At 19.3% G+C, this 16044-nt stretch overlaps 4 protein-coding genes across 4 annotated transcripts; 1 reads left to right on the top strand and 3 right to left on the bottom strand.

Annotated features, from left to right (window-relative positions):
- Positions 1–1110: 1110 nt before the first annotated feature.
- On the top strand, positions 1111–2622 carry SRAE_2000444500 (Vacuolar sorting protein 9 domain-containing protein; the record flags this gene model as incomplete). Its single annotated transcript, XM_024643316.1, has 2 exons — positions 1111–1167; positions 2395–2622. The coding sequence occupies 2 exons, from the start codon at positions 1111–1113 to the stop codon at positions 2620–2622; spliced, it is 285 nt and encodes a 94-aa protein (XP_024508998.1).
- Positions 2623–3507: 885 nt separating this feature from the next.
- On the bottom strand, positions 3508–4265 carry SRAE_2000444400 (Hypothetical protein; the record flags this gene model as incomplete). Its single annotated transcript, XM_024643315.1, has 2 exons — positions 3508–3729; positions 3822–4265. The coding sequence occupies 2 exons, from the start codon at positions 4263–4265 to the stop codon at positions 3508–3510; spliced, it is 666 nt and encodes a 221-aa protein (XP_024508997.1).
- An 823-nt stretch (positions 4266–5088) lies between these two features.
- SRAE_2000444300 (Hypothetical protein) lies at positions 5089–5541 on the bottom strand (the record flags this gene model as incomplete). The annotated part of the gene is made up of 2 exons (XM_024643314.1): positions 5089–5256; positions 5326–5541. 2 exons carry the CDS (start codon positions 5539–5541, stop codon positions 5089–5091), a joined length of 384 nt encoding a protein of 127 aa, XP_024508996.1.
- A 5274-nt stretch (positions 5542–10815) lies between these two features.
- SRAE_2000444200 (Protein Optix) lies at positions 10816–15744 on the bottom strand (the record flags this gene model as incomplete). Its single annotated transcript, XM_024643313.1, has 3 exons — positions 10816–11668; positions 14221–14747; positions 15499–15744. 3 exons carry the CDS (start codon positions 15742–15744, stop codon positions 10816–10818), a joined length of 1626 nt encoding a protein of 541 aa, XP_024508995.1.
- Positions 15745–16044: the final 300 nt, after the last annotated feature.

Raw genomic sequence — 16044 nt, 5'->3', positions numbered from 1 at the left:
TTCTGATAAAAGTATATTTTAATTAATATAGAAAATGTTGAATTTTATTGTTTGAAAAAAAAAACCATAAGTAGTTGAGAGAAAAATAATAAATGAAGTAAAATTATTATTAAAGAAGATAGATAAAGAGGTACTACAAAAACATGTTTCGTTTCTATAAATGTTAAGATTATATCAAATGGCTTGTATTTTCTGAAGCTGGAAATAAATATTATTCAACGCCTTTATAATAAAATGATCTGGTAATTATTTTAACTCAAATAAATACGATAAAAAGTGCAGTGGTACGTTGCACTTTACTAGATAGAACTGAAAAAATGATAAACAAAATTTCTTTGGTCTTTTTTTTTTTACAACTAACATTACTATCTGAAGATAATTTATGTAAAGTTAGTTTGAAATTCTCGTTCACTAAGTTATGTGGCAATGAGGGATAAAATTATGTACTTTAGCATTAAAAAAGAAATATCTTTGAAAGACTAAAAATATTTTTTAATCTAAATACGTCATAAATTATAAAGTTTATTTAAATTGGGCACTTGATAATCTCATTTTCTAAACTTTTTTGACATTATCAAAAAAGAAAGATAAAAATTATTAAAGAGAGAGAGAGAGATAGATAGAGTGCACATAGGGCATTTAAAAATTTTTTAAAAAAGAGATAAGAAAAGTAGATCAAAGGCGTAATATATATATATATTTAAAAATATGTATGTAGATATTTAATTTTAGTTTCAATGTAATGTTATTAAGACGAGATAAATAATAAGTGATGAAAAAGAAAAATTGTAGAAATAATATTTACATTGAGATGGAAAAAGAGAAAGCGTTACAAAGAAAATAAAATAATAACAATGATATTAATCAGAACTAAAAGTTTCTTAGAAATGACAGCTTCTATATCATCAAGGAATTATTTTTTGTGATATAATTTAAAGGTTTTCAAAAGGTTGTTATGCGCTATCGGAAGAAAGGCTATTAAATAATCAACAAAAAAAAAAGCTATAATAGAATAAATTTTGAGATACTATCTTTTTTGCAGTGACGTTTAATATCAAAAGATAGTATTGTTTGTTCATTTGCAATACCAGATAGGGAGAACAAATTATAATGTGTATAGGTAAAAAAATTATTTTTAATAATACTGATTCACCAAGCACATTATTAGTACGTTTTTTATTGTAAAAACTTATATAATTGTTTTTTTTTAATATTTTTTTTCTTTTTAACTATCACATGTTGAAAAAGCAAAGATGTACTTATAAATTCAGACATCATTTTACATTCATAAACAGAATGATAGAAAAATATGCCCTAAGTTGTTCATTTATCGCACTGAGGCAAAGAATTAAGTAGAACGCTCAAATATAGTAGTTTTCTAATCAATTTTAAAATAACTTCTAAAAGCATAATTTTAAGAAATACATATTTTAAAAAATTTTTACAAAAAAAAAACGGAAAATATTTTTTTTTCCTTAAGGAGTTTTTAATCTGGATAAGTAACTACTGATATTTTTAAGCTTTATATAAAAAAAAAATATAATCAAGTACATATCTATTTCATACATTTTTAAATATAAAAATAATTGAAATGACAAATATTAAAAATTTAAGTAATAACAAAGAATTTTTTGGTTATTATTTTTTTATAATATTAACTAATAATATATTATTTAACATCTTTGTTATATTGAAATTTACATATTTTTTAAAAAAGTATTTAACATATATATAAAAATTTTCTACATATATTGTACTTTCATAATCCTCCTAAACTAAAGGAAAAGTTCACTTTATGATAAACAAAATCCAATTCATCTGAACATATGTTGCGAGTGGGAGAGATAAAAAATATGTACTCAGAAGTTTATATAATACAATCACAAAAACATATTTTTTAAATTATATTTGAGGGTAGTAGATGAAACATTTTTGTCTATATTATCTTCAATACCATCAATCAACTGACTTTTAGATAAACTTTGTCCACTCCCGAAATTTTAATGATTAAATATATTTTGACATATAACTTGAAAAATAATTTTTAATTGGAGCAAATGTACTTTTTCTATAAAACATTTTTCCATGATATTCATTTAATTTCTTAATTGTACAAAATTAATTAATCATATAAATAGATAAAATTTTAAAGTATTATTTTTCATTTAGTTTATAATTAACAAAAGAAATTGACCATAAAAGATAATAAAAATTAGATTAATGTTTAATAGTTTAAAAATTATAGAGATAATTTTTAAATTTAATGAAATAAATATAATATTGTTTATATATAATAAAATACTATCATGTTCACCTAATTTTTTTTTTTAAAATTAATTTAAATATACATAATATTTTATATAAAAATTACATTATTTATATATTTTATTTTAGTGTACCTCACGTCTTACTGGATCTCCAACTCACATATGTTCCAGTGATAATTTTTTACCAGCATTAATGTATGTTATGGTAAGAGCAAGATTACCACATTTAGGTGCTGAAATACGTTTTATTGCTGATTTTTGTCCTCAAATTCAAGGATCAGGAAGAGTAGACATGATGTTTACAATGCTTAAATCAGCTTATTATCAAATATGTCGTGAAAGACATACTAATTAATTTTTAGGTGTATAAAAAATTTAGCACTTTTTTTTTGTTATAAAAAATAAATGGAAGAAGAAACATTATATAAAATATAACACCTACCTGAACATTTTATATCAACTAATATTATGAAATTTTTATTATATACACTAACAAATAAATTAAAAAAAAAAAAACTTTATTTTTAGTTAAGAAAACTATTTAATTACACTATATATTAGTATAATATTGAAATAATTAAATTTTTTTGTTTTTTTTTGATATAAATTTTAAAAATAATAAAAGTTTTTCATAATAATTTGATAAAAAAACATCAAGAAAATTAATATCAAAACAATTTATTTAAAAAGAAAAATGTACATGTTATTATATACTTGTAAATTTTGATAATTTGAACTCTAGAAATACTTATTTACACGCTTTTCTTTATTAAAACATTTCTATGTTTTGTAATACCTTTCAAAGAAAAGTGAAAATAATTTTAACAATGAAAATTTTATCTTACACTCTTATCTAATTGAAATAAAAAGTTCATTGATCAATTAATGCAAAAGAATCGCTATATATATACATATATAAAAATTTCTTTTTAATTTTATCATTAACAAAAAAATATATATATATATTTTATTTACATGTAAATAAATGTACTTTTATTAATTCCACTATTACAATCACAAAAACAACTATTATTCAAGTATTTTAATTTATATTTCTAAAGAAGTACTTCGAACGTAGGTAACAGGAAAGTTTATTAAAAGTACCATTTTTTGAAAAATATTTTTTTTTATAATGATAAACAATATTTCTTTTATAACATAAAGTACATACAGTGATGAAGAGAAATATATGCAATGAAAAGGAAGGAAACCTTTAACATACATATTTTTTTTCCTAATTTTATTCATTCTTTGTTGAACAATATTTACAGAAACAAGGGATTTCTGGCCAACTATCTTTTTCACTTGTAACAGTTTCATTAATTTTTACCCAATCATGACTATCTTCATCATATTTCCAATATAAATTAAATTCAACTGATTTAGTTATAAAATCAGCCATAAGATTCATTTCATCTTCAGTCATCTCACGTTTAATACCATTTTCAAATATTGATGTTCCCTATAAAAAAAAAGTAATTTCAAAATTATGATATTATTTAAAAAAAGTTTTTTTTTTTAAATATAAATTCATTAATAATATATAAATATTACCTCATAATAACATGAAGAACTTGAAAATATACTTTCATTAACATTAAATATTCCATTAGAAGTATTTAAAAAATATTGAGAAAGATTTTGATTTGGATTGTTATCATTAACATTATGCATTATCGGTGATAATCCTACTACATTTATATTCTCTTTAGAAATAATTGATTGTGATGATATGATACCACTATCTGTTGATACAGATGTACTTTGTGTAGGTGATGTTGATGATAATGTTGGAAAAGTAACATTATCTAATAAAAATGTATCAACTTCAGGTATGGTAGTTGATTGTAAAGTTGTTGAAATAATATCATTTTCTATTACTAATGTTGTTGTATTACTAAAATTTTGATTTTCTAAATTTTCTCTTTTTTTTAATGGAATAGAAATAACAAGTGTCAAAGTAATAAATAAAGTTAGAAAAAAAATTTTTAAATTCATTTTTTCCTTAATTTGAAAATATTAAATCTAAGGATATATGAATCTTTATATTTTAGTGGTTCATTTTCTTGAGTAATGGTCTTTATAAAAGTTTATTTGTTTGTTTAACTCGTTAAGAAATACCATTCATTAAATTAAACATTAAAACATGATTACAAAAGGTATTTTATGAAAAAAAATTTTTTTTTTTTAAAGTATTATTGATGGTTCCGGTATATTGTTAAGGGCAATAATTTATTTAAACACACATTTATGAAATTAGAAACTTTTTGTAACATGTTTTAATGAAAAATTATTAAAATAGTTTATTTATATTAAATAAACATATTCTTATCAGTAGTAAATATATCTTGTTACTTAACACCTTTCCTCCTTTTTACAATCTTTCTTGTATAAGAATATTTCAATTGTATCTCTTAGTATTTATTTATTAAAAAGTAGTTTTAAAGAAACAAATATCAATGCGGAACTTGCTTATTTTCAATTATTTAATTAAGTATACAAAAGAATATCAATTTTTAAAATTCAATAATATGTATAGCTTTTATTTATTGAGAGAACTAAAGAGTAATTTATAGTTATGGATTAGAAAAAGAATAATAATAAAAAAAAAATTGTATTTTATAATATGTATTCTATCAAGTGTTTATATATGCATTAATCTTTGTTACTTCGAGAATCTTTGATCATTACTAAAAAAATAAGTCATTAATAATTAAAATTGAGTATTGGAAGATGTAACTTATTATTCTTTTAAAAAAAAAAAATTTTTTTTTAACTTAAAAATGTAAGAAAAGACATTAATATATTGAATAAATAAGTATTATTGTTTAACATTTTCAATCTTTCTCTCTTTAACCATTTTAGCAATACTTTCTGAATCAAGTTTATACTTAGCTAAAGTTTCATCAAGTAATTTTACATTATCTTTATCTTTTGATTTTATATTATACATACTTTTTTGACAGCTATTAAATGTTTTATATACATCCTATAAAATATTTAATTTTTAATTTTTAAAGTTGTTTCAAAAAAAAAATATATATATATATAAACTTACTTTTATTAAAACATGCATTTTTGCAATAAAAGAAATATAACTTCTTGAACATTGAAACATTCCACGGGAGAAGTACTCATTAAATGGATTAAAAATCTCAGACTTTTTCAATAAATTATTTACTTTCTCTTTTGGAAAGTGATTACTAATAAATTGTTCAAAACTATTTTCATTTTTTTCATTAAATAAATCATTTATAACATCTATTTGATACATATAAACCTGTCTTAATAATACAATAGAAAAAATAAGATAAAAAAAAATTAATGGATAAATATTTTTTAAAGATCTTCTTCCAATCCCAACCATCTTTTTTCTTTTTATTATAAATAATACTTTCTAAAAAGTAAGAAAAAAAATAATTATATTATCTACAAAAAAGTTTATAGGAAATTAAAATAATATATAAAAAAAAACAAATGTTTCATGTTAATGTACAACTTAATAAAATATTTAAATATTTAAAGTTTAACTGATAAGAGAGATATATAATATAATCTTTTATCCTTTTTATGGTACCTCCCTTTTAATTAAAAATTTTTCTTTTTTACGTAATTTGAAAAATACCATCAATTTAATTTATTTAAAAATAAACTTTATAAAATATTTTTTGTAATTTTTTTATTAAACAATAAAATCAAAATAATAAAAAACAAAACAAACATGTAAATTTTTTTTTTATTTTCAAATAAAATTGAATTTTATGCCATTTTAATAAGGCTTATCTTAGTATTTAAAAAAAAATGTAAATAAAAGTACCTATCTTATTTTTGTTTATGTCAATTAAAATATTAATTCAAAAAAATGGCAATAAGTATAAATAATTAAAAAAATAACTAATGAGACAAAGATTATCATTAAATAATAGAAACAAATGGAATATACAATAAAAATAAGAAGTATTTTTTTAACAAAATTATTAAAATTGTAAGAAAAATTTTATTTTATATATAAAAGAATAATTTTAAATTACTTTTTATAAGAATTTTTTAAAATAATTTTTAATTTTAAATATTTTTTGAATGATGCAATATAAAGCTTATTTGAATTTGATATTATGTTTACAAATTGTTTGGTTCAAAAATTTATGAGATTTATGTTATTTTTAGAATTTATAAGTGATATATTATTTTTGTTTTTTTTTTATGTTATTAATATAGGACACATTAATAAATTTTTTTTTAATAAATATAATTTATTCAAATTCAAAATAACAATTAACTTGCAAAAACAAAATTTTTTTTTGAATGTTTTTCCTGTTTTCTTAAATTAATTTTAAAGTATTATCATATAAATATAATTAACTTTAAATGTACTTTTAATATATTTTTCGTACTATTTTTTTTTTTTAATTATATATACATTTTTAGATCCCTAAAGATTGTTTGTTATGTTATGTAGATGAAAAAGATTTAGAATTATTATAATAGAAATTTTTATAATAATTACTTTACCAACATATGTCTTCTTTTTACAATAGTTTTGCTTCTAAACACCTAAGCTTCTTATAGAAAAGCGGCATTTTTCAAAGATAGCAATATTGTAAGCTGTTAGCGACTACTAATTTAAGGATATTTCATCAGAAAGTCACTGTTACTAATTAAAGACAATAACTATGATCCAACTTATTTCTATATCCAAACATCTATTAAATCACTTACTCAACACTAATAAGAATGTTTTGACAATAAGGACCATTCACCAACTGTTAAGATTTTCCTTTCATCCTTACTTATCCTTAATTTTAAGAGGATTACTTACTCCTGTTAAAATCACTTTTTCCATAATACTGAATGGATTAACCTTTCTTAAATATGTCATCTTCCATTTTGATATATTCATATTAAAACACCACTTTTTATATTTTTTTTATCAATGTAATAAATTTTGACAAGTTAGTTTTTTTTTTAAAAACTTTTTTTTTTTGAATATAGACTACATTATAAAAATTAATATAAATTCATCATAACATTAATAATTTATTTACCAAAAAAAAAAAAAAATTTTTATTAAATGTTTTTTAATACAAATTCTTGGAAAAAATAATTATAAGTTGTCTTAAAAACTAAAAAATATTAAATATATGATGTTATTTAAATATTCTAATAAAAGAAGGACACGTTTAGAACAACTTAAATAGATAAAAAATTGAATTTTTGTTTTATGCAAATTAAAGATTTTTATGATTTAATTTGTTATGTGATAAATATTATATATATATATATATATATATATATATATATATCAATTACTAATTTTAAAAAAAAAATTGTTTTTATTTTTAAAAACTTTTGTATTAATATATAAAACATTCAAGAAAATAAACTTATATTTAATAATTATTCACTCAAAATAATATTTTTATGCAATAACAACTTTTTTTGGTATTATTTTAATATATTAATTTTATTAAAATTAGAAACAATTTTAAGGTTTATTTTTTGTTTATAACTTTTAAAATGATCACTTTTTTTATATATTTTTTTTATATTCTTATTAAAAGAAAAAAAATCCCTTTTAATATGTGATAAAAACAACACTTAAAATATTTATATATACTGTATTACCTATTAATATATATATATATATATATATATATATATATTTAAAATTATCTTTGAATCAAAACAATGTAACAATATTCATCAACAAAAGAATTTGATAATGTAATTTGCTTCCTATGCATCAACTGCAATCAATTGACTAATAGAGATGTGCATAGTTAAGTGAGATGATTTTAGATATAGTTAATGGAAGGTAATTACACTCCATTACATATGTATTGAATTTTAATATATTAATATATTACAATTGACTAACAAAATGTAGTAGATATAAAAATAAATTATAATGAAATACCTTTTCTATTATTAATGTTTAATGGCTCTCACTGTTAACAAACAATTATTAAAAGTCAATTGCTTATTTTTAACTATCAATCTATTTCACCTAACAAATACAATTAAATTTTATAATAATAATGTAATACTTTTATAAATGGCAAATATTACTGATTATACCTGAAAAACATTATTTATTTCTTATTGTAAAAGATTAAATTTATAACAAAGATAATGGTAATGAAGTATTATTTTATATCAAGATTATCTTCATTACCACTATATAATGTTGGATTAAACATTTCTTTAACAAAAGAAAAGTTCATGGAAAGTTTATATTTATTGTTATATTATCTTAATCCTTTAATCGACCATATAACAATTAACAGTTGAAGTAACATGAAAAAATAATATCAATTTAATAATTTTTATCTCTTTATTTCTTATAAATTTATAAATCATAATTTATTACTTTTTAATATAAATTTAATTAATACTTTATTTTTTCAAATTAAAAATTTTATTAAATAAATATATTCTTTTTTTTTAAAAACTACATTTTTCTTTTAATAATTATAAATATTTGTCATTTAATTGATAATCAACAAAATAAAAAAAAAAATATTAAAATACATTAAAAAACAACAATAAAATAAATACAATTTAAATTAAAGGTATAAGAACAATTAACATTTATTTATATATATGTCATTAATTCATTGATGTAAAAATTAAACTTTAAGAAAAATAAGATTTTTATCAGAATTTGACTAATAAAATAATTTATTTTCTGAAATATTTTAAAAATAAAGTAATACTTCTTTTCTTATTGAGTATGTATTAAAAATATTTCTTAACATTTATTTTTCTTTCTTTTATTGTCTTTTTTAATAAATGTTAATAAAAAAAAATTTTTTTTATAATTACTTATAAATATGTGACAAGTTTTAAAGATTAATATGAAATAAAAAATGATGAGAAAAGATTTTTTTTTTAAATTTACAGTAATATAACATTCTTTTTAGTTATTCACTAATGTTTTTCTGAACATATTACTAATTAAAATTACTCTCACATATTTTATACTTTTACTTTTTATATTACCTATGAATTATATAATGTAATAAAATATTTATAAAGTTTTTTTTTAATAAATAAAAAAATTTTTTATGTTATTTTTATATTTTTATTATCTTTAAGTCTTTCTCGTTTACATATTATTTTTATTAGTTATACTTTGAACATGAACTTATGACGTATACAAAATTTTTAAAAACGAAATTTATACCAAAACATTTTTTTTTTAAATAATTCTTTTATTTGCTTATTCATATGTAAAAATTTTGAATAATTATATTATATAAGAAATAATACAATACCAATATTTATTTACATTTTATTTACATACAATTTGTCATTTAAAGTTTTATCCTTAAAAAGTAATTTAATAATAAGGAAAAAAAAAATTAAAAGCATATCTATATACTTTAAAATTTATGTTAACAACAGGTGGTTAAAAGCAATTCAATTATCGTAAGCTATATAAAGCATTAATCGTTCTTTACCTCAACTTATTATTATTATCATTAATTGGATTCTTTATTTGGAACAATTTAAAAGACGGTTAACATAAGAGAGAAACAAATATACCATGTAAATGGACCTTTTTATCTTTTACATGAGATAAAAGATACCCTATTTAAATTAGGTTCACTTTTAGCTTTTTACAATTAAATGATAATTTAATACTCTGTCACAATATATAACAAATATGAAATATAATAAAAACAAAAAAAAATAATACCAATAACTTTAACCTGTTAAAAAAGCAATTTAACACTTCAATAAATGTTGTATTAATATATGATAACAGAAGGTAATTTATTATAACATTACTTTTAGAATCATTTTTCAATTGAATAATATTAAACCATATGTTAAAAATTATTATTACAACAATCTCTTTTTTCAAAATATTATATTTTAATAAAAATAAAACCATATTATCTTTTTTTAATTTATAAAGTTCAATTAATTAAGAACAAATATTCATTTTAATTAAATTCTCATCTTCAAACATCAATTAACTAGTTTATAATTTTAAATTAACTATTTTTTTTTAAATAATAAAACTATCAATAAATGTATACAAAAAAATTATTTAAAAAATTTATGAGAACATTTGATGGCAAAAAAAAATATTATAATATAAAATAAATCTTCTATCATATGTGATTAGTAAAAATTTTTTTTAGGGTTTAATAAAAAAAAAATTTCTTTTAAAGAAATTTAATGTACATAATGTTGATTTTTCATTTATTTATTTGGTAAATGATTTTTTGATGATAATTGAAGGAAATTTTAATAAATCCAGGAAGAGTAAATATGATTTGAAAAATACTGTTATTTGATACCTGAATAAAAATATTAATTTCTTAGTTATTATTATAATATTTTACAATTCTTTTTATTATTTTGTAATCATTATTTGTCACAGGATCAATTTTCTACTTATTCTTAACAGTACTATTTGACTTTTTTAAACAAATATTATAAATATTATGACTGGGTTTTGTTTTGGTATCCCTTTTTTAAAAGATGAAAGAGATGATGGAATGTAATTTAGTAGAAAAAAAAAAGAAAATTATTTTTATAATTTTGTTTCTTTTTCATCTTGATTTTCATTTTCTTCTATTTCATCTCCCTCTACTTTTATTTTTTCATCATCTTTTTCTTTGCCATTCTCCAAATTTTCCTCATTTTTGCTATCTGGTGACTGTGGATCAAGATAATCAGTACTTGTATTTGATTCTGAAGTACTTTCATTATTATTATGATGTTCATTATCTTCAATTTTTTCACAATCATCTAAATTATTATTTTTTTTAATATTTAATATTTCATCTATTGATAGCTTTGATTTTTTTAGTAAATTTTTATCTTTTCCTGAAACATCATCACAAATTGGTGAAACAGTACATTCTGAATCTGATGTTTTTTCTGGTGTATTAAGTGATGTTTGTTGCTTTTGTAAACATTGTAACAATTGTTGTTGTTGCATTTGTTGAGCTTGTTGTTGTTGAAACATCATTTGTTGTTGTAACTGTTGAAATAAAGGATTTTGCATTAAAATTTTAAAATGTTCCATACTAGATGGAAATAATGTTCCATTAATGGGAGGATTAGGTGATTGTTGAGATGAAACACCAAAATTAGAAAATATATTATCAAATGTTGGTTGAAGATGATTACCGGAAAAGACTGGACCCATTGTTGATAAAAGTGATGTTGGTGCTAATTTTGATAAAAGATTATTTGGACTTATGCTATCTTCTTTATTACTATCACCACCTACTACGAGATCTTTATTATTTTCATCATAATTTGTTGGTGTTGAAGTTACACTTCTATTCAGTAAATCATCATCCATATCTGAATCAGAATTATCTGATCCTGGACTTTTGTTTTTACCTCCTAAACCATCCATTCCATATCCATGTTGTCTATAAATAAAAGTATAAGTTATTTAATAATAAAATTTATTTTTCATTTTTATTTACAACTTTTAAATATTTTATTTTATCTTTTTATCCCTTTTCTATAAAATGATTTCCTTTCAATTTAATATTATGCTTTTCTTATGTAGTATATTAAAAAGAAAATCTTTATAACAAGTATTGTTAGGTAAAATTGAATTAAAGAATATATAATGATAGATATATCCACCGTAATTTGATATCCATATAATATACTGTGCCTCTTATCTTCTTTTTTTTTTGCCTCTCTTTTCCTCAATCTGTTGATAGAAAGTGATGACAACAAATATAATTCTTCAAAGGACATTAAATGTCTTATCAAGGAAAAGAATAATATTTATTGAGGAAGAATAAAAAGATGTGTATATTAAAAACTTTAAATTAACTATCTACTTCATTTTATCATCATATAACCCCTCTCCCAAAATTAGATAAACTAATTCAACATATTTTTTTACAAAATTTCTTTTCATCATTATGTTATTATACATTGAATTGTGTTATAAAAAGCTTAATATCTACTATCTATAATGTTATGAAGATATCTTATAAGAGTATTTAAAAGAATGCTTATTGTTCCCTTTCATATAACAAAAATAAGAAAAAGATATATTTATAAGGATATATAAATTGGTTGATAAGACGTTATTTCTCAAGTTTCTTATTTTTTTTTTAAATAATATAAATGATTATGGTATTAGATATTGTAAGTATCTTTCTCATTATCAATATTCTTATTTGAAAATGAAGATTTCTAATTAACAATAAAGAGCATCAAAATAATTTTAACATCTATTCTTCTTAAATGGTATCTTCTTTTCATGTCCAATTATCAATTAACAATGAATATAAAATACATATTAACTATTCTAAGAATACAAAATTTGTTTTCATTCATTTTTAAATAATATAAAATAATATTTAAGATAAAAAAAATTATTCCTCTTTAGATATAATTATTTTTAATGCATCTTTTATTTTTAAAAAAAATTGATATATCCAAAAATATCCATCAATCTCATATATTAATTATATTCAATTTCTTAATTTCTATTTTTACTTATTTGTTTAAAAATAAAAAAAAAAGAAAAGATTTTCACAATTATATCTTTTTTTTTTCTGTTTTTATAATACTATATAAAAATAAAATAACAAAAATGAAAAAAGTATATAATTCAAGTTATAAAAAGTTCTCACAGAATTGATTATGGTATACTTTTTATATTCGAAAGTAATTGTAAAATGATAATAAATAAAATGTAAATGAATTAAAAATCAAATATATATTTTACTTAACTTGAAAGCTTGTAATATAAAGATTTTTTTTTTATTGTCATTAAATACAATTCATCTTAATAGAAATAACTTTAATATCGTTTTAATTTCTATTTAATCAACAATCACAAATCACTAACACTATCTATCGTATAGTATTTTTGTATAATATTATCATTATCCTTCTACCATCTTTTAAAAATTACAATCACTTTCACTTAAATCTTTTCTTTCTTTACAATCTTATAGTTGTCAACTATCATTGTATGTTAAATAATAGATGATGATAATATATAAAAAGTTAGATAGTAATATATAAATGTCTATATCATTCTACTTCAGTACCCTTATCTAAATATAATATATATGTATATATATATATATTAAAATGTTAAGATACTTTACAGTTTACATTGTCTTGTATCACTACATCTAACAACTATCTTAATCATACCATCACCTGGTATTTGGGAAATTTTTAAGTATCTATTAGTGTTTCTTTTATAAACATATATATATACATATACATTAAATATGTTTATGAAAAAGTTTTCTTATGAAAAAAAAAAAAAAAATATTACAAAAGTTGTGTTAATTTTAAATAAAAATAAAGTTTCACTTTTGTGACAATTATTAATTATTATTTTATATACCTATATACATATATATACTTATATATATATATAATAAAAATAATAATTGTATCATTACAAAAAAAAAATATTGATATCATTATCGTATTAAATAGTAACTAATCCTACTGTAAGTAATACATATTATACAACTTTGATAAAACCAATTACAGAAAGCGAGAGTTTTGTAAGAGATATATAGTAGATATTCTAAATATATAGTATCTATTACATATTACTATTTTTTTTTTAATAAATATTAAAAAATAATACTTATAAAATTAAAACAATAAATATACCTTCATATATATATAATCAATTATTCTATTTACTTTTAAGTATTATATCATACAATATTATAAGGTTTTTAAGATAAAATGACAGTAAGATTAACCTTAAGCTGTTATGAATAGGAAGAATAATAATTGAAAAGAAAAGTTATAACAACCTTGAATGATGAATTTACTTAATTCTCACCAAATATATAATATCTTTCACACACATTATAATCTTTTAATTCTTATATTTTTTTTTTGTTTAAATAAAGTTTTTAACACCAAGTAAAGTTTTAAAAAATGCTTTTTTTTTATGTTTTATCATATCAAAACTTACTTATTTTTGGCTGCAGCTGCACGATCTCTTTGCCTTCTGTTTTTAAACCAGTTACCAACTTGCATAGCTGTAAGCCCTGTTGCTTTAGCTAATTCTTTTTTTTTTGTTGGGTTTGGATAAGGATCCTGCAAATACCATTCTCTTAATAATGATCTCGTTCTTTCTTTAAAACAATGTGTTTTTTGTTCTCCATCCCAGATTGTTCTAGGCATTGGAAACTTCTTTCTAACACGATATTTATCTACAGGTCCTAAAGGTCTTCCACGTATATTTTCAGCCTCCTGATAATGTGCTTCTTGCCACATAGCTTGTAACTTTCCATGATTACCAGATGTAAACTTATGATTTTCTAAGATACTATATAATTCACGAAAATTACCGGTACGAAAACAGACTAAAGCTTTAGCCCTCAAAACAGACTCGTTTTTAGATATCTCATTAGCTATATTTGGTGGCAATCTACATAAATAATGTGCTAGACGTTCCACCTCACCAGTTTCTTCTAGTTTTTCTACAGTTTTTATTGCCTAAAATAATAAAAATTATATTTATCAAATAATAAAAAAAAATAAAACTTTAATATATATATATATTTTTTTAAGTACAAAATTAAAACATTTTAAAAAAAAAATGTAATCTTTTAATAAAAAAATATATATTTCATTTTCTATTTTTTTTTTACTCAATAAAATATAAAAATTATAACTTCTTTTTAATATCTTACTACACTAAATTAAATATTTCCCTATTTTTTAACTAACTTTTAATGATAATATAGGATGAAAAAGATAAATAGTAGTTAAGGATGTTATTTTGATACTAATTAGTCTACTTATAATATCTATTACTAGTATATGTATAATTCTCCTGTCAAACCGGCTAATGATAGGTTCTTTCATTCTTGAATCCATGCTGTGGATTTTTTATTTTTCTTACTTATATGTGTATACATATATTAATAATCATCTTCTATTTTTAGTTATTATTATTTTTATTATTGAATAATATACAGTGTTAAACTATGTATTTTATTTATCTTACTTCTCATCATTTATCCTTTTTTAGAATTCTAAATTATTTGTCAAAAAGTTGTAATATTATTACTTTTTTTTTTGTTAAAAAAAAGAAGAATAATTCTTAATATTATTATAAAAAAAAAAATTATATCTTTATGATATTTAAATATATATCAAAATATCTTTTTTAAATATAATCTTATATATATTATAAAATTATATAAAAATAAAAAAAATATTTCTTTAAAAATATAATACTAACCTGTTCTGCACTAAAAGAAAGTGAGTTTGGTGTAGTAGGATTTGTGATAGGATTAGGTGTTGACCCTGGAGCAAGGTTAACAGGAAACAATGAAGCTAATCCTCCAAAATTTGCCATTCCACCTGTCAATGGAGGTGGTAAAGTTGATTGTTGGGAGTTTTGTTGAGGATTACCAAAGTTAGGAAATGTATTCATTGCCAAATGCATCCATAACTTTTGGAGATGCTCTGCCCCTGCAGCAGCCATAATTCAAGTGCTTTATTTATTTATTTTTTTTAAATTAAAAAAAAAATATATGTAGAAAAAAAAATTTTTTTTATTATACTTTTTTTTTAACTGTTAATAATATAAATACAATTTTAGAAATAATTAAATATATTTAAAAAAAAAGTATATATTATCTTATAGTAATATTTTTAATATAAAATAATACTTTTTATAATATATTTTTTTTTTAATTTTCCTAAAAAAAAAAGAAAAATATATTATTTAGTGAAATAAAATATATATATGTATATTTATATATTATAGGTAGATAGATCAATT

The sequence above is a fragment of the Strongyloides ratti genome, assembly GCF_001040885.1.
Source record: "Strongyloides ratti genome assembly S_ratti_ED321, chromosome : 2".
NCBI classification, from domain to species: domain Eukaryota; kingdom Metazoa; phylum Nematoda; class Chromadorea; order Rhabditida; family Strongyloididae; genus Strongyloides; species Strongyloides ratti.
The sequence above is the reverse complement of the archived record's forward strand: the minus strand, read 5'-3'. Positions and strand labels throughout refer to the sequence as shown.